This window comes from Bufo gargarizans, chromosome 1 (genome assembly GCF_014858855.1).
Source record: "Bufo gargarizans isolate SCDJY-AF-19 chromosome 1, ASM1485885v1, whole genome shotgun sequence".
NCBI lineage: Eukaryota > Metazoa > Chordata > Amphibia > Anura > Bufonidae > Bufo > Bufo gargarizans.
Window position 1 is genome coordinate 452,785,258 of NC_058080.1, and position 23,073 is coordinate 452,808,330.

Below are 23,073 nucleotides of genomic sequence, written 5' to 3' on the forward strand. Positions count from 1 at the left end.
GGATTACCCTCAGATTCTGATTCATCTTCATCCTCTTCATCGTCATCCTCATTGCTGTCTTCTTCACTCTCATCTTCTTTTGCAATTTTTTGTCTTGCACTCTTGAAGACTGATTGTAGAACAATAGAATCCTCGTATATCTAATAAAGTAAGAAAGATCAGGATTGCCCCCACAAACATGTGTTGAATTAAAAGAATGCAAAGTACAACATCTGCACGGAGTTTGTACGTTCTCCCTGTGTTTTGTGGGTTACCCCCCCCATTTCCTCCTACACTGCAAAGACCTACTGATAGGGAAACTAGATTGTAAACTCCAGTGTAGACAAAACAGCAATAGTAATGGCTGTAAAGCGCTACAGAATATGTCAGCGCTATGTAAGTGAATAAAATAAATATAACAAATTATTCTGTATTCATCTAAGATGAGGGCTGTTAGAGGAGCACCTAGTTGGCTCCACTCCGTTATTAGTGATCAGTGTCCCATAATATCCGAATCTTAACACAGCTGTGTAATAACATACTAGAATTAATCAGCATCATCATGGCTTACAGTTAGAGAGGAGCAAATCGATTTGTCTCATCAAGCAGAGTTCTGCTCCTGTAATGGGGTTTCTTAGACTTGGCGAACGCTCTCCCTGCCACTTGATTGACACGGCAGGACATCTTGGCCAGCCCGGACAATCTCAAGCCTGCGTCGCAGCTCCAAATAGCAGTGCAAGTGCAAATACTCCGCTTCTGTAGCAGCGACTGTTTAGGCGTCACTATACGGAAGTGTAGCGGGGCATGCACAGTTGCTGCTCCAGTAGCGGAAGCAGAGCCTCTGTGCAGCAGCAAAGGTGCAAGACAGTCAGGGCTGGCAGAGATGTCTGGCCCTGTTAATCAAGCGGTAGGGGAGTATCCTCAGCTTCGGGGACACCCGTTTACAGGTGAAGAACAGACAAATCAATTTGCTCATCTCTACTTAAAATACAATCACTATCCAAAGAGAAAGAAAAAAAAACTACGAACCTGGGATCCTTCTAGATTGAATGTCTGTGCATTGTGGCAGAGCAGCATGACATCCTTTTCTAGGTCACTTATACTTCTGTATTTATGATTGCGAATTCTTTCCTATATAAAGACAAGATTAACAAATGAATGTAAAAACATTACAGAACCACATATTAACTTCTATGCATGTGGATGAGGCTGCTATGCTAGTCCCCAAAGCTCATCTAGGGAGCCTGGGATTTCTCAGGCCAACCAATTTGTTTCCATTTGTTAGGGCATCTAATAAGCAACAAACATGATGGGTCTTGTCTGCAATGTTCCGATAAGGTCACGAGGAGCACTGGCCCACATTTATCAATGCATTTGCACCATTTTCGGAGCATCTCACTCCAATCTAGATTTCTTTCCGTGGTGCAACATTTATTAAACATTTGCAGCAGAAATAGCATTTGTGCCATGCGTGGAGTGAGAGCTGGGTGTAGCTTGCGTGTAGGATTTAGACAAACTTCTGAAATGCAACATTTAAAATGGGGGAAGGTCACATCTCTGCCCCACACAGACCTTAGTGTGATCCCTTTTTTGTGGATAGGCCATGGATCCATTTATTTCTATGGGTCTGAAAAAAAAACCTGACAGCACATGGATATTATCCGTGTGCTGTCCACATCCGTTCTGCAATTATAGAATGTGTCCTGTTCCGGTCTCTATTGTGGGCGAGAATAGTCATTTCTAGTGATGGGAGTGAGAACAATGTGAAGTGCACAAGGACTGTATCCATATTTTGCTGATCTGTGGTTTGCATATTGCCATATGGACACAGACGGGTGCATGAGGCCTTAAAGTAGACAAAGGGTAAAATGAGGCTACTTTTTATATACATGGGTCCATTGTCTCTTACCCTCTGGGTCTGTAAATGTACCTCTCCTATCTTACCAATCCATGCAATCTGTTACCAACTAGAAACTCCAAGAATCTTTGACCAATGACCTTAAACGAGCATTCCCATGTAAACATTTGCGGCATATTGCTAGGGTATGCTACAAATGTTAGGTAGGTGCGAGTCCCACTTCTGGGACCCGCTCCTATCTTAAAAACAGGCCATCTGAAGTGAATGAGAGCAGCCGTGCATGCATGACCACCCTAAATTCAATGCTATGAGAGTTCTGAAAATAGCAGAACCCTGGTATGGCTATGTCCTGCAGTCCCATGGCAAGCAGCAATGGCTGCACTTGCACAGCTTTCTCTCAATTAACTGCGCTGATACCTCAGAAGCATGTGCAGTGTGCTCTCCTTCACTTCAAAGGCCCCGTTCTTGATATAGCATCAGGATCATCCCACTTAAGATAGGAGCGAGTCCCTAAATACATTGCAAGTCAATGGCTGACGGATCCGATTTTTTAAGGCTCCTACATTGTTTTCAGCGACGGATCCGTTTTATTCAGTTTTTGACTGGGAAAATGAGATGCTGACGGAAGGGAAGACATCCTAGACGGATCTCTTTCCATTCAGAATGCATGAGGACTAAATGGAAACATTTTTCTCCGGTATTGAGATGCTCTGCCACATCTCAATACCGGAAAACGACAACGCAAGTGTGAAAGTAGCCTTAGGCCTCTTCCCCATTTACTATTATGTTTAGGAAGCAGGAATTCATACTCTTCAGGGGATACTTTATCTGGGAGCTTAGACACTATTCACACTGCGCACAACTACTGTGTACATTTTTCTAGAAAACAGTGGACGTAGTTTTACCTTTATCTTTTTAAAGTCAACTGGTTTGCGGATTAACTCATAATATTCTGGTAACTCTTTTCTAGAAGGGAGCTGTATGAAAACTTCACTTAGCTGCCGCCCAGAGCTGTATGAAAAGAGAAACAAATAAAATAAGCAAAAAAATAATACCAATATCAAGAACCACATATGTACATTGTGTGAAGTGCTGCACCGGAATTTGCTAATTAGACTAGATTAACTTATCGTCATAATTAAATCATCAATTGGCATATGGACAAGGGACAGACTTTATAAGGTATCTGAAGTAACCAGAACAGATTTATTTGGAAAATCTTAATCTCAAAAGATAATAAATTAATGAGCATGGAGATTCTTTTTGCAGAAGATGCCACCTAGTGGACAAAGCTTCAAACCCACAATATGTAACTTCCTTTGTTTGAGACAGAGAACTAAGATGTAGAAATATTTTACTGGATTATTTTGCTGCCTAGTATAGCATAAAAAAATAATAATGCAGAGTGACATTTTACAATTAAAATAACTGCTGCCTTATATTTTTGTCTATGTAAAAAGGGCAACCACGAGCAATTATTTTCCAGAGTGAAAGCATTTAGGCTTGGGCAAGGAAAGCATTAAATGGCTGCAGATGATAATGTCCATTTACTCAGCGGTGAATAGAATCATAGCTGCGCTCACTGCGCACGCGCTAGACTGCTACTACTGTTTCCAGGCAACAAGAGATGCCTGCCGCAGAGAGGGAGGACTGCAACAATGGATGCAAGTGTTTGTAGTTAAAAGATGCACAATGAACACACTAGTGGATGGGGATCCTCAGAAGGCTTTGTGTCGGGTACACTTGTAATGAGCCTGTTACAGGCTGGAACACAAAAGGAGCAATCTCACGAGTTGTCAAACTGAGACGGCAAATATATAATAGACGCACTGAATTATAATCATGACCAAACAATATGCTGCTTTGGAGACTTTTAGACCTAAATTCTGTATAGTGCTGACAAGTTAAGTGAGATTTTTATTTATTTATATTGCTGGATATTACAACCAATGCATACAGCAAATTACTGAAGGCTAAAGCCCAGCCCAAATCTTGTAGGTGCCTACATGCCAGGAGTACAGAAGCCGCACAATATAGTGACCTGCCCGCCTCTGCCTCCCTCACCAACAAACAGGTTTGCCATACCCAGTTATCTCAGCTAGGGGAGGTAGATCTGCATCTGTCAGATCCTTGTTTTCCCCATTAGGAGATGCAGTACACATACAGCAAAGACATTATATTAGCTGAAAACCGCATGCAAAAACTTTAACAATTTTTTGTAGTTTCATTCTTGACGACCCCAGTGAAAGTTTCACTGCCGAGTTTAAAGGGGTTTTCTGGGAGGTAGAATCTATTTAGTGCCATTTGGGGACATGTCACTGCTGAAGCCAGTCATGGGCTCCAGTGGCGCACATGACCATGTCCATAACTTGCTGGAAGAAAATAAACGTGGCAGAACCGAAACCACGGAACAGAACCAAAGCTGTGCAAGATCATGCAAGTATGAATCTTTCATTAGGTGATCCATTCTAGGGGCTATAACTAAACAGTTAATAAAGGGGTTGTCTAGGATATGCCACGTTCTCTTCAAACAGCTGATCGGTGGGGTGCAAGGTGTCAGACCACCACTGATCAGATATTGATGACATATTCTGAGAATAGGCCATCAATATACAAATCCCGGACAACCCCTTTAAGGCTATGCTGACATGGGCAATGCCTGTCCCAATAACTTCAATGTAAAAAAACTCCACCTTGTGCAGATCGTAGAGTTTTTCAGTAGCTGATTGGAAAACCTCTTGAGAGGTGTCATGCGAGGCTAAGTTCACATGGAAAAACGCACTGCAGATTTGATCCACTGGTGGCAGATTTGTAACTTGCTTGTGGTTTCAATGGAGTTTTTACAAGCGTTTTTTGCTTCCTCATTGACCTCTATAGAACTCCACAATCAAATCTAAGGAACGTGTTACTTCTCAAACATTTTCAGATCAGCTGCTAAAACAAACTGCCATTCACAAATTCCCATTAGACCTCTTGCACACGACTGTATGCATTTTGCGGTCAGCAAAAAATAGGGATGACGTCCATGTGCATTCCGTATTTTGCAGAACGGAACAGCTGGCCCCTAATAGAACAGTCCTATCCTTGTCCGTTATGCAGACAATAATAGGACAAGTTATATCTTTTAGTGGAACGGATATACAGAAATGCAATGCACACGGAGTATATTGAATTTTTTTGCGGAACCAATGAAATAAATGGTTCCACATACAGACTGAAATGAAAACCGCAAAAACTGAATGGAAACGGAAATGAAATACGTTTGTGTGAAAGAGGCCTTAGTTTCAGTGTAAAACACTCGACCTTGTGCATACCTTATATGGTTTTTTTTTTTCCCAAATGTTTGAGAAGTAACACGTTCCTTACATCTGACTGTGGATTTCCATACAAATCAATGAGGAAAAACGCTGCTGAATCAGTGGCTGATTTTTCCCCATGTGAACACAAAGCCTTAATCAAATGACTGAAGCAGATTTCATAGTGGATTTCCATAGAAGTCAATAGAAATGCAGAAAAACCTCACTCAAAAAACTCCTCTAAAAACACAACTAAAAATGACCTGTTTTCAACTCCTGATATTTCTGCTGTGGATTTTGGTGCGTGAATATAGCCTGTCGGCTGTGACAGCAGTTGTCAAAAACATGCCCCTCTTTTATATCCAATTAGTGGTGTGGAGCTATTGGCTGAAGCCACCTCCTCTGTGATGGTCATAGATTATCAAATGGCCACATATAAGTAAACCAGAAGTCAGAGCAATGACCAGCATTTGACCATCTAGTCTTATAGAGAACCATGTTCCTGCAAGAGACATCAGAAGTTCAGCCATATTTCTACTTTCCAGACACTGAGGGACATTTATCAAGACTGGCGTACCCATCCGCCAGCCTTGATCTCCCTGCACTGGCGTGAGATGTGTCTAATTTAACAAGTCAGGCTCATCTCCTGCTGTGCGCCAGAAACGGACGTCTAAGTCAGCCACAGGCTGGGGCAAACTTCAGTTATAGCTTCCACCACTTTCTGGCGAAAATTATAGTAAACGCGTCAGACGATGCAAGGCCACGCCCCTTCTTGGCACTTCGGAACAGTGCAGAGGACAGAAATGATGGTGCACACATGGCATGAGCTATAATGTGTGACTGAGCTTAAAGGGAACCTGTCACCGGGATTTTGTGTATAGAGCTGAGGACATGGGTTACTAGATGGCCGCTAACACATCCGCAATACCCAGTCCCCATAGCTCTGTGTGCTTTTATTGTGTAAAAAAAAAAAAAAACACGATTTGATACATATGCAAATTAACCTGAGGAGTCCTGTCCCGAACTCATCTCAGGTAAATTTGCATATGTATAAAAAAAAAAAAAATATATATATATTTTTTTTTTTACACACAATAAAAGCACACAGAGCTATGGGGACTGGGTATTGTGGATGTGCTAGCGGAGATCTACCAACCCATGTCCTCAGCTCTATACACAAAATCCCGGTGACAGGTTCTCTTTAAATGTCCCCCTCTACAGTATGTTCTATTATACATTGTGACTCTTTACCATTAGGTGTTGAGGAGCATTACCCATTTTAAGGAAAGAACTGAGCAATAGCTAACATTTGTCAATACTTCCAGTAGATAGAAATCTGTTCCCATCATGTGAAGGCTTGTTCCCATTACAGTACAGTTATTAGAGATGCCTTACCGCGTGAGACCGGCCATTAGCAGAGCAAACTGGAGACAGGCCGAGTCCTGTCACCAGGAAATTCATTGTTAAAGGGTATCCATCAGCAGATTTGTACCTATGACACTGGCTGACCTGCTGCATGTGCGCTTGGCAGCTGAAGGCATCTGTGTTGGTCCTATGTTCATAAGTGCCCACATTGACGAGAAAATTGATGTTTCAATATATGCAAATGAGCCTCCAGGAGCAAGGGGGGGCGTTACCATTACACCTAGAGGCTCTGCTCTCCCTGCAACTGCCGTACCTTCTCCACTTTGATCGACAGGGCCAGGCCGTAAAAACGTGATCACATCTGCCTGGCTCTGTCAAAGTGCAGAGGGTGCACTTTACAGCCTCTAGGTGTAATGGAAACGCCCCCGTTGCTCCTGGAGGCTTATTTACATAATGAAACATCAATTTTTTCGTTAATGTGGACACATATGAACATGGGACCAACACAGATGTCTTCAGCTGCCAAGCGCACATGTGACAGGTCAGTCAGTTTCATAGGTACAAATCTGCTGACAGATGTCCTTTAACCCTTTCGAGGATTTGGCAATTTTGAGTTTCGTTTTTTACTCCCAGACAATTTTTTTTATTTGTCCACTTGTTTTTTGCAGGATAAGGACTGACCTCATTCTCTGGGTCAGTAGGATTACAGAGATTCCAGATTTGTACAGTTTTTCTGGCGTTTTAATACTTAAAGAAAAATGTATTTATTTATTTTTTTTCCATATTCTGACCCCCATAACTTTATTTTTATGTCTACGGTGTGTGAGGGCTAATTTTTGTACTTTCCATTGGCGTATGACTCTTTGATCACTTTTCATTCAATCTTTTTGGGGAGATGAAGCAAGACAGAATGGCAAATCGGCCATTCTGATTTTGCTTACTATTATGCTGGCCAGTGCATGGGTTAAATATTTTTCTACTTTAATAGTACCAGCGTTTTGGGAAGCAGTGATGCCTATGATGTTTATCTTTTTTTTATTGTTTATTTTTATTATTATGGGGAAAGAGGATTATTAGAATTTTTGTAATTTTAAAACCTTTTTTTTTCCCCTTTTTAAATGTTCCCCTAGGGAAATTGAACATGCGATCATTAGAGTGCTTCTTTCATAGACTCTAATGCATTAGCATTAAAGTATATCAGAAATTTGCTATGTTCCTAGGGAGCCCTGCCACAGAAAGGAACTCTATAGGAACATAGTTGTGGCAGCCTCGGATCCTTCAGAGAGACCGAGCCTGCCAGAGGGAATGAACGGCTCCCCTGAACGCCACTAGATGGAGCCGTTCCAGCTACACGGGAGTGTAGTGCTCCTGGGTTTTCAGCACTCGGTTGCCATAGTCGCATTTGACAATAGCATTTGAGGTGTTAAATATCTGCGGTCGGTGTTATTGCTGATCGCAAACATTAGCCATGAGTGTCAACTGTGTGAATCAGCATGCACCCGGTGGCTATGGCGCTTGCTCTGCTTCGGAGTAGGCACCATCTTTAAAGAGACTACATCCACCGGTTAAACCTGGCACAGTGCTTTGTAGGGCTAGCTCTGCTAAATGGAATGATACCTTTCACTTCGTAAACTGTTCCATTCTGGAGAAAAACTTTATATCCATATTCAAATGAGCAGTTAGGCCACTCTCTGAAGCCTTGCTCCTCCTGGTTCCTCTTCCATCCTCTCCTTCCTGGATAGTTAGCTCTCCTGGTCCTATGCTCATCATGCGCTTACAGTATCAACACTAGTGCTATAAATCAAAATATTACTGGAAATATTGTCTTAAGAAGTGAAGATATTTAGCTTACCTGTCCTTGTAGTTTATTACGGTGTCAACTATAGCATTCATCTGTTTGGTTAGTTTAGGTGGGTTTGGGGATAACTTTTCAGCTGGAGGACGGCCTCTTCTTTTTTTCTCACGTTTTTCTCCATCATCTTTTACAACATCTTTGTCCACGTTTCTTCGCCGCTTGCGTTTTTTCAGCCGGACTTCCTCTTCCATTTCCTCCAAATTTCCGTCCTCGATAGCCTGGTGACAGACAAACTTTACTAAAACTGAGCAGTCGTGATTTTTCTTTTTGCATTCTGAATATGATAGGTTAATGTAAAACTCATCAATGAAGTCATACCACTATGGGCAAAGGAACAGGGATTAGACCACATTCACATAACATTTATAAATTTAGTCCACACAGGCAACGTCATTTTGAATACTTTTAAGGGTCACTGAGATTTCAAAAATCTTTTCACGCGATAGAGACATATCAAAAGTTTTGATCAGTGGGAATCTTGAGTGCGGAGATCCCCACTGATCTCTAGAAAGAGGAGTGAGAAGCACATGCATATATCGTGCGCTCTCCTCGCTGCACGAGACAGGCTCAATAGAAGTCCATGGGCCCACCTCAACTCCGTCCTCTGCAGTGAGGTGAGAACCCAATATGCAAGGACTTCTTGTCTCGTTTGGGGATCTGTCCGAGTCCCAACACTCAGATCCCCACCGATCTAAACTTTTGATATGTCTCTGACATTTCTTGAGAACTCAGTGACCCCTCAAAAGGGGTCAAAAATGTAATATAGCTACTGATCTATTCAATAAAATGCATCTGTATAGCGGCACCTGCTGTTTGCACTACTAATTTCACTGTCCACATCACTGAGGTGAAGGCACAAACGCTGTTCCGTCCTTCAACTGCCACTACAACACACAAGACATGTCCCCTGGAGAAAGGGCACTAGAAATAAATCTATTTCTGGAGTGCACGGTTTGATAAATTCACCCCACTGTATTTAAAGAGCACCTGTCACCTATCCTGACATGTCTGTTTTAAAAACTACTTGTAGCCCCTAACAATTCTAAATCATCTTCATATTGCCTTATGGCCTGTCATTCCTCTATTATTCCTGCTAGACGTTTATGAATTGCCACCAATCAGCATTAAAGATCCAACAGGACACTACCCAATTATATTGCTGCCAGTTGTAGACTGTGCATGGACACGCCTCTAACCAGTAACACCCAGATGAATCTTTATTGCCAACTGCTGGCACCTCATTCATAAACTTCTGGCAGGAATAAGTGAAATGGCACAACATTGAGTCATAAGAACAGACTGCTCAAGAACCGTTACTACATGGGGAATTCAAGTAGTTACTAACACAGACATGTTAGGAAAGATGACAGATCTTCTTTAAAACCCCATTCACACAATGCAGAAACAATCTGTGCAGGTTCAATATTCAGATTTTTCCCTATAAAATCCAGTGCTCTGCTGCGGAAAAGTGGTGGCTTTCACCGCGGATTCCCTTTGCTATTGCTCCAATCAAATCTGCACCAAATCAACCCTGAGGAAATCTATCCTGTGTGAACATACCCTTAAAGTCCATTTACAGGGGCCGATGGTCAGGAACGAACATTTGTCCTGCTGATCATCGGCACATCTAAATATGATTAGTTGACAAATGAGCAAATACTCGCTAAATAATGGTTTGTCAGCAGCACAGCTCCTCTTGTAAACTGGGTATGTGCTGTCGACAATAGGCAAATTGTATGGGGTGGGCAATCAATCATATCAAAGACCACTGGTCTTACGTGCCAGGTCATGGCCGTGTAAAGACTCTTAGGGGGAAAGTAGGAGTCTTCCATCTCAGTTTTCTGGCGTAGAAGAGTTGCAAAAGGTTGGTGCAAGTGGCAGAAAACTGGCACACGTTCCATCCGAACGGACCAGTGGTTTACTGGCATAGATTTCATTTTCTGGCGCATGGACCTGACAAGGATGCTACAAAAATTGATTGCGAGGTTCCTCTTATCGCCAGGCTTCGTGTTTGCCACAAACAACTGTGAAATGTCTGGTGCTTTTTAATGGTGCTCTTTGAACAGTACTAAGAGGACATGGCTGTCTGTAAATGCTTGCATTCCCCTTGAACCAAATTGTGGAGCATCTTTTCTTAGTCCAGTTTTGGTTATTCCTCCTAGAAACACAGGACTGTATTGAGAACTGGGTGTGACGCTACACACGGACACTAGCCAATCAGCGCTGCCAATGCCAAACTGTGCAGCCATTTTTCTAGGAGGAACAACAGAACCACACATTACAAAAGGTGCTCCAGAATTTTCATTTCACGGGAATGCAATTATTGAATAAAACAAACAAGTCAGAGGATCGGTCAGACATCGACATGATTTCTCTTCTGAATCCAGAACACGCCACTTATACTCATTTGGCTCAGGATATCACTGTAAATGGTAACAGTTTGGCTCTTTATTTATTGATATGGCATAATTAATGCCAGGAAACAATTAAGGTCACGAGAACGAAGACTGAACAATACGGGCACAACCACTGGCGATGCCTACCTTCGGAAGTCCACATTACACTGGTTACCCCAGAGGTATCCAGCTGAATACAGAGATTTACAGTCACACATGGCACTCATTCCACACAGTGAGCAACCAGTCATGTAGGTGTCGTAAAGAGCAGCCCTGGCACATCTGTACCAGCATTATGTAGATAGACACTTGTTATGCAGTCTTCAGACGGCGGCTGAAAAGAAATCTAATCAAAGGGCAATTACCTTCACTTTCCACAGTATCAACCATGGGCAATATTTACAAGCAGCACAAATAAACACGCTCACGTCACCAGAATCCCATTCACAATGAGGAGAATAGGAGCAGGAGAGAAAAGCCTTCAACCTGGCATGTAGGTATGCCAAAGGGATCTGCACATCCGTTTTCTGTGGCTCCTTACAATAGCTAAGCCCACCGCTGAAAATCCTAAGGGACAGCTCCAGACTAGGCCTTAATAATCAAAAGTCAATTTCCATCATGCTCGTAGCGTTCAGACACAATCGCCATGAAGGACGCTCAAAAACCTGGCGACTTACAGGAACACTAAAGGAAGGAAAATGAATCAGATAAAGAAAACACGCTCGCATTAATATTTATGGGGGGGGGGGGGCAGTACCCATCATACTGCAGCTAGCAAACAATTAGGAGGCAGCCTATGTAGCAAGCAGTGGATGTCTGACAGCCTAAAATGCAGCACACAAGGCAGTCAACAGTTAATGCTATCGCTTTCTTGAACAGAAATGCGAAGATCAGCAGCTTTACACACCTACACATGCCTGTCATATAAGTTCTACTGCATCTACGAGACGACAAGGAAAAAGGATATTTACCTTACCACTATCAGCAGGCCGGCTATCGGAAATCACTGTTAGTGGGGACAAAATTAACAAGCCAGCAAAGCAGCGAGCTGCTAGTCTCTTCATCAGCTGATCAGGAAAAAAAAAAAAAAAAAAAAAGAGAGGGAGTCGGGGAAAGGCTATGTTTTCATATAGCAGTCATTTTATTTCACCCAGTATGTAATACAGGACAGGGATACTGAAATCTGCTGCTTCATTCTACCTGCCAGGAGGCCCAAAGCCTCCTTCCTACAGTAGGGCTTCAGTATTGACAGATTTACCCTTATTATTCCAGGCACAAGCAAGAGATTATCATCGGGGGCAAGTGTTCCTACTATTCACGAGGGACGGACTGGGAGGTAAGGCAGACTTTAGGCAGCCACCAAGGTAAACACTGGCAAATACTTCCGGAATGAGCTCCGTACAATTCTCCGACTAAATTCTTCATGGAAAAATAAATATAAATATATATATGTATAGATACACATATACACACACATTTTTTTTTTTGCTTTCTTGCTTTTTTTTTTTTTTTTGCTGCACATTACATGTAGATTAGAGGATGTAGCCATGTAACGGAAAATACATCTTCTATATAGGGTACAGTTTGCTGTAGTATGTGATAAAAAAGGTAATGGGGAGGGGGCATTCCTCTCTCAGATTATTTCATGCTAATAGCTACAGCTTAACCTATCCGTTTGCATGCTTGCTGTGGAAACACAAAATTGCACAAAAAAACAAAACAAACAAAAAATAACATCCCATCAGCAACGTTCTGGCCGTTCTTTAGCAGACAGTGAATGGCTGGCAGGATAGCCTCCCTTTACATTAAAATGCATGCTTTCATTGTACGCAGAAAAATGGAAACGGCTGCAGCCTCGCTTCTATTGAGAATTTATGCACACAATACTCTAAAAAGCCAACTTACTATACAAGGCTAGACTTTCAGTGATTGGGGGTGCCATGAAACAAAACAGAAAGAGAACAGAGAATGCCCATCCAAATCTTCAGCACGGCAATTATAAATCACAAAGACAGATCCCACATTTCTGATTGGTGACGTGCTGCAGCGAGACCTTATTCGAGCACGGTGACGCCTCTCCTGCTGATCGGCTTCTCCATTTAGTGAGGTGAATGGAAAGGGAGGCACAAGGAGCGGACAGGAAAAAAAAAAAAAAAAAAGCTTAACCCCTGGCAGACTGGGATCCATTGCTGGCTCAGCTTACAGTCTGCTAGTCTCAGACATTTGCTACAGAGCCAGATTGACCCTGCAAAACATGAGAAGAGGACATGGCAGAGATGCTGGATGCCCAACATATAAGGACACGTGTCAGCAGAACAGTCCACAGCAGATTGTGGTTTTTCCACGTAACTGGAGTAACCCATAGGAAGAGTTCTCAACGGATTGGAAAAATGTGAATCGAGACAGGGCTACGTGCACACACACACACACACGAGACGTTTAGCCATTAGCACAGGAGCCAGACTGGCTGTAAACACAATGCAGGATCACTCCCATCATCAGGACACACCTTTGCAGGACTGAAGTGTGGAAACCCAGACAGATCTGCACACTGACATATTTCTAGGTTGGAAATGGTTTTTTACAGAAAAAACTGCTCACGTGGAAGCAAAATAAATGCTGCTATCCAGCAGTAGTGAGCTGATCAGAGCAAACACTGCTGCAGGTCAAAAGAGAAGATCTGCCACTAGCCGTAAACCCAGCCCTACACATGCATATACGATTAGGCGGTGTTGCCATAGCAACACCAAAAATACGGCCAGTAGGTGAAATGCACAATGCAGTTTTACCATGGAAAAAAAATGGTGCTATTAAGTCAGAATTATTGACATCTTAATTACATTTAAGCAGATCTGGGTTTAATCACATTAATGGCATAGTGTGAAGAATAAACCCGAGTGTGTACAATGACCAAATTGTATAGTGCTGTCATGACGCACCCATAGAAGTCTAGGGGGGTACTACAGTACCTTATACAGAGCGGATACCCTACTAGGCAGCAATTTTCAGGGATATAATATCGCCATAATATGGTGCCATATGAAGACACATGTAAAGTCTCTTATCCCATAGGGGCTTCATTAGGAGCCTCCATCACACATTCAGTCATACATTCTAGCATGCAGGCTCATTTTCAATAAAACCTGTAGAGCAAACCTAATATCCAGAATAACCACCATGTGCAGCATGGACCACAGCTAGATGGGTGAGAGTGACTCAATAAGGTCTTGGTAGGTTGTCACATGTATCTGGACCCATGCTGACCACAGTACATCCCACCTCTACTGAAGGGTGCATAGGGAAAGATCCATAGTTCGAACACGACGATTGAAGTGGTCCCACAAGTGCTCAATTGGGGTGAAGTCTGGAGAATTAGGGGGCCAGAGTAGTACTTTTCCAATGTTGGACATCTCAAGCCATGTGACATGTCTCATTGTATTGCTGGAAGATCCCATCCACTCCAGGGAAAACAATCATGTATAGGTGTATGTGATCTGCAAAGATGGATTCATACCCAGATCAGTCGAGAGATATGCCCCATATGCACTAGAGATCGCTGAACAGTTTTTAGACATCTGATGGCGGGGAGCTGCTCCACTGTAGCATGCTGGTCGACCTACACGCACCTTTATAGCTGATGGCCGCCTCTCACATCAATGGCACGTGGTGCTGCGCAGTTTCCATGTCACTTATTCACAATGGTGCCATTTGTCCACTTACAATGCACTTTCACCACAGCGGCATGTAAACCGTTCACAAACTGAACAGAAATACTGCCACCCTTGGCCCAAAAGCAAACATTCACCCCTTTTTTGCAACGCTATTAAATTGCTCCTTTTACCCATGACAGCAACGAGTTATGTGTGCATAACGCACACCTTATATACCCACCATCCCATCTCACAACACATGACTTCCTTCATGACCTACGCACTGCCGACGCTGAAAGTAGGAAATCGTCATAATGTCATGGGATTGTGTAAATGCAACGCATCAAAAAACACAACAATGACAGACAGCCTCACAATGCTCAGACCCCTCCTAAAATTCAATGGCGTGAATCAATAACGCTATAAGGCTACTTGCACCCCTGCGTTCGGTGCGGATCCGTCTTGTATCTATTGTATCTGCACAGACGGATCCACACCGATAATGCAAACACTTGTATCCGTTCAGAATGGATCCGTTTGCATTATTGTTTTAAAAAAAGTCTAAGTCAAAACGGAGCCGTCCTGACTTACATTAAAAGTCAATGGGGGACGGATCACTTTTCAATTGCACCATATTGTGTCAGTGGAAACGGATCCGTCTCCATTGACTTACATTGTAAGTCAGGACGGATCTATTTTGTTTCGCATCGTCTGGTGGACACCAAAATGCTGCTTGCAGCGTTTTGGTGTCCGCCTCCAGAGCGGAAAGGAGGCACAACGGAGCCAAACTGATGCATTCTGAACAGGTCCTTATCCATTCAGAGGGGCCAGCTAACAATCTAATGTGTATGGGGAGCTCTTCACTGTTGAAGTAGAGACTGATTGGGCGTGTTTGGCAGTGGCTTGCCACATTCTCTCCAATGAAAACACCTAGACAGTCAGCAAAGCATGCATGTTTATTGGGATGTCGGTACAGAGAGCCATCTGCTCAACGAGCGAATGGTTATTAAAAAGGTGTATGGGCACCTTAAAGGGGTTGTCTCATCATGGACAATGGGGGCACATCGCTAGGATATGCACCCATTGTCTTATAGGTGCGGGTCTCACCGCTGGGACCTGCAGCTATATCGAGAACGGAGCCCCGCAAGGTGGTGGTTGCCGGCCTCATAGAAAATGAATGGAGGGCAGTTGCGCATGTGCGGTGCGCCATCCTTCACTTGCGGGGCTCCGTTCTCGATATAGGTGCAGGTCCCAGCCGTGGGACCCGCACCTATAAGACAATAAGGGGATATCCTGGCGATATGCCCCCATTGTCCACGATGAGACAACCCCTTTAAAGGGAACCTGCATGTTAAAGAGCTGATCAGATTGATGCATACAGTAGTTTTGTGGGAAAAGATCCAGTAAAAATTGTAATTTTATACATTTAAGGATACATTCACATGACTGTATGTGTATTGTGGTCAGCAAATTGCAGATCCTCAAAACACGGATACCGGCAATTGCAGGCAAGAATAGGACATGCTCTTTCTTTTTTGAGGGGCTGCGAAACGGAAGTATGGATGTGGACAGCACGATGATGTGCTGTCCGCGTCTTTTGCAGCCCCATTGAAATGAATGGGTCTGCATACGTTACGCAAAACCGCGGCATGTATGCAGACGCATAAATACGGTTGTGTGAAGGTACCCTAAATCCCAGCTCCTTTGAGGGCAGTAGCCAAGTGGGTCGTCTTATCAGCGATTGATAGCATTCTCGCTCTAAACGTGTATAGAAGGATGGCTGTCAGTCACAGATAAGACTGCCCGGTATGCAACTGAGCTTAGAGAGATATAAATATATAAATTACAAGTTTTATGACATTAGCTATCAATCTGCTCTGCTCCTCCTGCTCTATCACATGCTGCCTGCAGATTGCACTGCATTTTGTGGTGACAGGTCCTCTTTATTAGCAGTGTTTTTGGACCTAACATTACACACCCCTACAATAAATAGAGACATAAAATCTCTGCCCCTGCACAATAGAGAAGACATACTGTATTTCCCTGAGAAATGAAGGTAGCAAACAAGCTGATGCTACATCAGTACATAGGTATAGCCTACAGCTATACCTCGCCTCTATAGTAAATGGTGACTAAGATGTTCTTCATGAGTAGTCACCTACTGGCTGTATTACTTGTTGCTAGGAAACAATCCAAACAGTTAGTTTGTTCATATATATTTCGGATTTCATATAAGCATGTGATATGGTCACAAAATGTGACAATGTGAGTCTTGGTAGAAGGATTTTACTCAAACACGCTTATTTTTTTAATGAAATATGACAGCATGGGGGCTAAGGGGTTAGCACTGCCAGGGCCCTGGGTTCAAATCCAGAATCTGCACAGAGTTTTGTATGTTCCCCTCGTGTTTTTATTTCAACCGGGTTCTCAAGTTTCCTCCCACATTCCAAAGATATACACATAGGGCAATTTGGAATATAAATGAGCCCCCACCTCTGTACAGTGCTGCAGAACATGTATATAAATGAATGGATGAAAAACAATAGTAAAATATTAGCTGGCTCTGTCTTGTCCTGTTTATTTTCTGCAAGCACCAGAAAAAATATATTTTTTTGCTACCAGACTTGTCTGGGCCGCTCTCCCATTCTTTGAAAACTGTCAACCAACAAAACGACAAGAATCAAAATGAATAATACACTCACTGACCAGAAAAATAATTAAAATAACACACCCAGATAGAAATGTCAGATTGCTGCGGTACTCGGCAGGCAGTTATGTGAATGATTACAGGTGTGGTCTGATAAAACCAGAATGCCACAATGGAAGTAACGGAATTAAACGGATCCGTGCCATTTAATACATCCGGATGCATCCCTTCCGGTTGTATTAAAGCACAAACCAGAGCCGGTATGAAAATCATTGTAAGTCAATGGCACCGGATCGTTATTTATTTTTTTGCTAATAAAAATAAATAAATGTATCCACCATCATTGACTTACAATGATTTTCATGCTAGACCCGGTTTGTTCCGTTTCGCAGACCAAATACAATACCGCAGCTTGCGGAAGTTTGTGGCTGGTCAAAAAATGCATCCTGATCAGTTTTGACAATGAATGGGGGCAAAACTGATTCGGGTTGGCCCAGTTTTGAGATCCTCTGCCGGATCTCAAAACCAGAACGCCACAACGCAAGTGTGAAACAGGCCTTAGACACTGGGTCTTGCCACAAGAGGGCGTAAAACGACTGCTCTATAAAAGGGCTCTCAGAGGTTACTTTTGGGTAGTGTACCTCACGGTAAGAGATCACCCAAATAGATTTTTACAGACTTTGAGAGGAGGCACGTCATTGGACAGAGAAGTAAGATGGTCATTATGACAAACTGCCCGACTTCTAGATGTTCTAACCTATCTGTTAGAAGGCTTTTGGAGCACTGGTTATGCAAAGGCACAAACACACAGTGAACAGGCTCCGGATGGCCCACACAGACCATCAGTCGAGAGGATCATTTGATCTGCCGATAAACATGAACATCTCTGACAGTTTCAGTGATGTGTAGTGATGAATCTAGGTTCTGTTTGGGATCCCATCACAGTCAGGTTCTAGTATGGAAGCCACATGGTGAGTGCTTCAATCCTGCATTTGGTGTTTAGTAAAACACTGCCCCAACTACTGGTATGATGATTTGGAGAGCCATCGCATACGACAGTCAGTCACCCCTAGTAGTGACATGAGGGTCATTAACAGTTCAGCAATATGTGCAGGACATTTTGCGGCCACATGCGTAGCTTCTCATAGCAGTGCGTTCAACTACCATTTCTTTAGCAGGATAATGCTTGCACGCTCACAGCAAGGGTTTCCTTGTAATGTCTCAGCCGGATTGCAATAGTTCCTTGGCCTGCTGGGTCACCAGATTAATCGCCAATCGAGGATTTATAGGACCAGCTTCAGCAAAATACGAGTGCACAGGATCTACAGGCCAAGCTGCAACATCTGTGGGAAAATGTGCTGCAGGATACCATACTGAACCTGTATGTATATTTCCCTATTGTCTGATCTTCTGCCATTGAACATTGTTTTGGGCAACTGCCTTACCCTCGATCTCTGGTCAGAGAATCATCTTAGTCATGTTGGGTAAATTGAAGAATTTCTGACTGGTTATTCTTCCTTTAAATGCTCTTGCATTTTGCTCTTTATTTGCTAGGTATAGCATTATAGCACCATGAGCATTGTGCATTTGCATCCATAATGCTCAGTGTTCCTTACATTCCTACTCCTAGCCTAGATTTGGCCTTTATTGATGCTAGAGTTGTTATTTTCCTGCTAAATCTGTTAACCGTTTGTAGAGTTTGGTTTTTGATTTTCTTGTCCCTGGATCCTAGGACCTTCGAGTTATCTCACTAGTCAGTATTGCAGATTAGGATCGGTGTCATTTATTTCAGTTCACAGTAATTCATCTGATTCCAATCAGTATACCATCACTATCATCTGCAATTCAGCTCAAAGGTGTTTGGATGGGGTTCAAAAGTCAGGTGACTGGAGTTCCTCCACACTCATCAGTTTCAGGACCTTGCTTTGTACACTAGGGCACCATCATGCTGGAACAAAAAAAAGGGCCTTCCCCAAACTGTTCCCCCCAAGTTGGAAGCGTACAATTGTCTAAAATGTCTTTGTATGCTGTAGGAATAACATTAACTTTCACTGGAAATAATGAGCACAGCTTAAACTCTGAAATACACCCCCATACCATTAGCTACCACATATAAAAGTATACAATATGCATTCTGGTAGGTAGCATTCTCCAGGAATATGTCAAACGCCACTTCTTCCATCAGATGCCCACACACTAGGTTTGTGTGTGTTTTACCATTACGAGACTAAGCCTTTACTCGTAGATGCTTCCACTTTGCACTTACAGGTGCCCAAGGTATATTTAGGCGATCTAAATTTCACAATCTAACTTGTGGTACAGGGGGCACTCTGACAATGATGCATTTGAAATCTCTGAGCTCTTCAGACTGACCCATAGAATAACCAATGTTTTTCTATATATGGATTAGGATAAGTTCACACTTCAGTTATTTAATCAGTTATTTTCATCAGTTATTGTGAGCTAAAACCAGGTGTGTGTCAAAAACACAGAAGAGGAGCAGATCTTTACATTACACCTGATCTCGGAGAAGGCTTCACTACTGGTTTTGGATCACAATAACTGCTGAAGTTTGAACTTTACCTTAAGGGTCCATTCACAAATCTGTATGTGTTTTGCGGATACGCAAAACACGGACACCGGCAAGAGGCGTTCCACATTTTGCGGACCGCACACGGCCGGCAGTCTCATAGAAAATGCCTTTTCTTGTCCGCAATTGTGGACAAGAATAGGACATGTTCTATTTTGTCCACAAATGTGGATGCGGACAGCACATTCCGGTCCCATTGAAAATTGCGGAACGGATGCAGACCCATTTTGCGGACGTGTGAATGGACCCTAAGGCTACATGCACACGAACAATGGATCCTAAAAAAAAACAAAAAAAAACAGATGCCATACGGACGTATCCGCAAAACACATACGGTCGTATGCATGTAGCCTAAGGCTCCATTTTATTGCAACCGTTTGCAATGGCTGTGACTGACACCTGAACTCCAAAATTAAGAGGGCCTTAACGTATTTTTGCCCTGAGAGGAGAAGGCTCAATTACAGATGGCTTCAAGTGTCAGATCTAGGGGGCCATCACAGGAAGAAACAGCTACATTCATACTTGTTGTTCCCCACAATAAGACCATGCAGGAGGATAACTGGTGCACTGTGCCAGGCACATTTTTAACTACCAACAGCAGACATGTCTACATCCGTGATACAGCAGCAAGCTCAGGAAAAACGGTCAGCTGATTTCTGCTACCCTAAGGCTACATGCACACGACTGCTGTGTGTTTTGCAGTACGCAAATTGCAGATCCGCAAAACACGGATGGCACGGACAGCCATTGATATAACTGCCTATTCTTGTCCGCAAAAACGGACAAGAATAGGACATGTTATTTTTTTTTTTTTTGCGGGGCCACGGAACGGAGCAACGGATGCAGAAAGCCCACTGTGTGCTGTCCGCATCTTTTGCTGCCCCATTAAAAGTGAATGGGTCCGCATCCAAGCCGCAAAAACTGCGGCTCGGATGCGGACCAAAAGAACGGCCATGTGCATGAGGTTTAAGGCAGAGAGTATGTTATGATAGATGGACGGAGATATATATATATATATATATATAATTTAGAGCAGAATTTTAGAGTAAAAAGTAGAGTAAACGGGGACAGGACTCCTAGTAGAAACAGCGAGAGTCCTGACAACCTCATCCAGACACAGCGACTGGCAGCGTTCTGTGTACACACACTGATACAAGGAGAGTTGCCAATGACTGAGTGTGGAGTAATCAGGATTTTTATTGTCTCTACTATGAGTACTATCGGGATTTACTCGGTTTCACTCATCACAGTGCTCAGCTTCTCGCCCACTATCATACCCTGCTATCAGATAAGGCAGCAGAAATCATCCGACAGGTGCCCTTCAAATACACAAAGAAAACTTTCACCCAAAAGCAGCAGACTGACATTTTACCCATCAGAATCACAGGGGCAAATTAAACTAAAACTAGTGTTACATACGCCAGTCATCGTATAAAGCGCAAAGGCATAAAATGGGCAAAATTTATTAAGAGGCGTATCCGTTTGCAATCTGCCAGAAATCCAAGTCTATGGCAGTTAAGAGCTACCGTAGATTTGAACTGTAATTTACACCAGTTTCAGGCATAAATTAGAGTAAATGTTATAAGTGGCAGTAGGTAACAGTGAAAATTTGCAAATTAAGACAACTAAACAATCGCCCTCTCAATCAGCATTTCTACTGCCCTGTGATTACATTAATAGAAACTTACCCTAAGCCACTGCTTATCTGTAAGAGCATCGCTGTAATCCACATCCCTACGCATGCGTGACCCTCTGCCAAATATTTTCTCCTCTTCCTCTTCACAAGTGAGACGTTCAACTTCAGCGTCATCTTTAATGATCCAGGAGGGAAGATCATCTTCTTCCATCAAACGTGGCTTGCGGTTTGGATTTCGAGCATCCTCTCTGCGTCTATCTAGATCCATTCGCTAGGGAGCAAATATTAGGTTAGTAAAATACTGATCAAGAAATATGTTCTGATACAAGTATAAGTAAACAAGCCTTTCAAAATGCTACCAAAGTATATACTTACAAATAGAAGGGCAGATTAAAGCATCAGTTCATAGTTCTCAAAATCATAATTGTAGAATCCGCCAACTTGTAGTCTGATAGTAAAATACTTTTCTATAAGTTCAGATCAAAATTCTTGCCCATCGATTGCTATATAATTGAGCAGCGTTAACAGATTGATGACTCTTGGAAAACCGCTTGTCCCATTTTGGTGTCTATTTAACTGTAGGTTTATCAAGCCACAACTGAATTTAAAAGGATTGTCACCTTCCTTGCACCACTGCACAGGTCAAATAAAAGCATGTTAAAGGGGTTTTCCAGGCTCTTGATACTAATGACCTTCCTTCAGAACTGGCGAGGGTCGGACCAGAGGCTGTAGGGAACAGTTGATCGGTGAGGGTTATGGGTGTGGGATCCTCACCAATTGGATATTAATGACCTATCCTGAGGATAGGTCATCAATATCAGGAGCCAGGAAAACCCTTTAAGGAAGGAGCAGAAAAAGCACTTTCCAAGGTTAAAGGACAACAACATAAGATTAGCAGGAGTCCGTTGTTAAAAGTCCTTCAAATTCAATGAATATTCTCCTTTGTTACGTAAACCCTGTCTGGAGCACATCACTGAATTCCAGGAACTTTTTTAAGTCCCTGAAAAAACCCATAGTATTATTAAAAGGGTATACCAGTTAGATAGGGGATAACTATTAGACTGGTGGGGGTCTGATCGCTGGGATGCCCACGGATCACAATAACTAGGGCACCGTACCCCAGAAAGAATAAGGTGCTCACTGTCAATCTATTCAATTCTATGACACTGCCAGAAATAACCAGGCACTTGTATTTGGGTGTCTTCGGCTGTCCTATAGAGTCGGCAGTTTAAATACTTGACTGGCCACTCCATTTTGATGTTATGAAGCCCCCATTCTAGTGATCTGTAGGAGCCCCAGCAGTTGAACCTCCACAGATCTAATAGTTATCCCCTACCTTGTGCGTTTCCTAAAACTTCAGTTGCTTCACCTAAGTACATGGGCACAGTACGAGAGTGATATGAATCGGGGGTCACTCCATACATGTGGAGGGTAACAGCTGTGTAATACTGCTGACACCCACCATAGATAACTCTGATCATGGTCATTTATCTGCTCAGAAGCTGCAGCCAATAGTGACCATTGCATCTGAGGATTTAGACGGAGGGGGCTCCCTCTGTCTATGCTATTGGAGTCCCTGCAGTAAAACAGCAAGGTTTCCATCAGCTACTATGGCTCCCAAGCCTGCCACAGCAAACTGCCTGTGGCAGGGCATAGCAGTAGTTCTGTAAAAAAACCATAAACTACAAGGGGACTAAATTATTTCTGTAAAAATAATTATATATATATATATATATATATATATATATATATATATATACACACACACACACACACACACATATATATATATACACATATA

At 42.8% G+C, this 23,073-nt stretch overlaps 1 protein-coding gene across 3 annotated transcripts in view; it reads right to left on the reverse strand.

Annotated features, from left to right (window-relative positions):
- SMARCA2 (SWI/SNF related, matrix associated, actin dependent regulator of chromatin, subfamily a, member 2) overlaps positions 1-23,073 on the reverse strand; it is a 299,308-nt gene that overhangs the window by 28,215 nt on the left and 248,020 nt on the right. For all 3 annotated transcript variants that reach the window (XM_044272604.1, XM_044272612.1, XM_044272595.1), the window contains exons 28-32: positions 21,325-21,543; positions 8,351-8,571; positions 2,743-2,848; positions 1,009-1,110; positions 8-140 (exon numbers count right to left, since the gene is read on the reverse strand). In XM_044272604.1, coding sequence (XP_044128539.1) covers positions 8-140; positions 1,009-1,110; positions 2,743-2,848; positions 8,351-8,571; positions 21,325-21,543 — 781 coding nt within the window. The remainder of the gene's footprint in view (positions 1-7; positions 141-1,008; positions 1,111-2,742; positions 2,849-8,350; positions 8,572-21,324; positions 21,544-23,073) is intronic.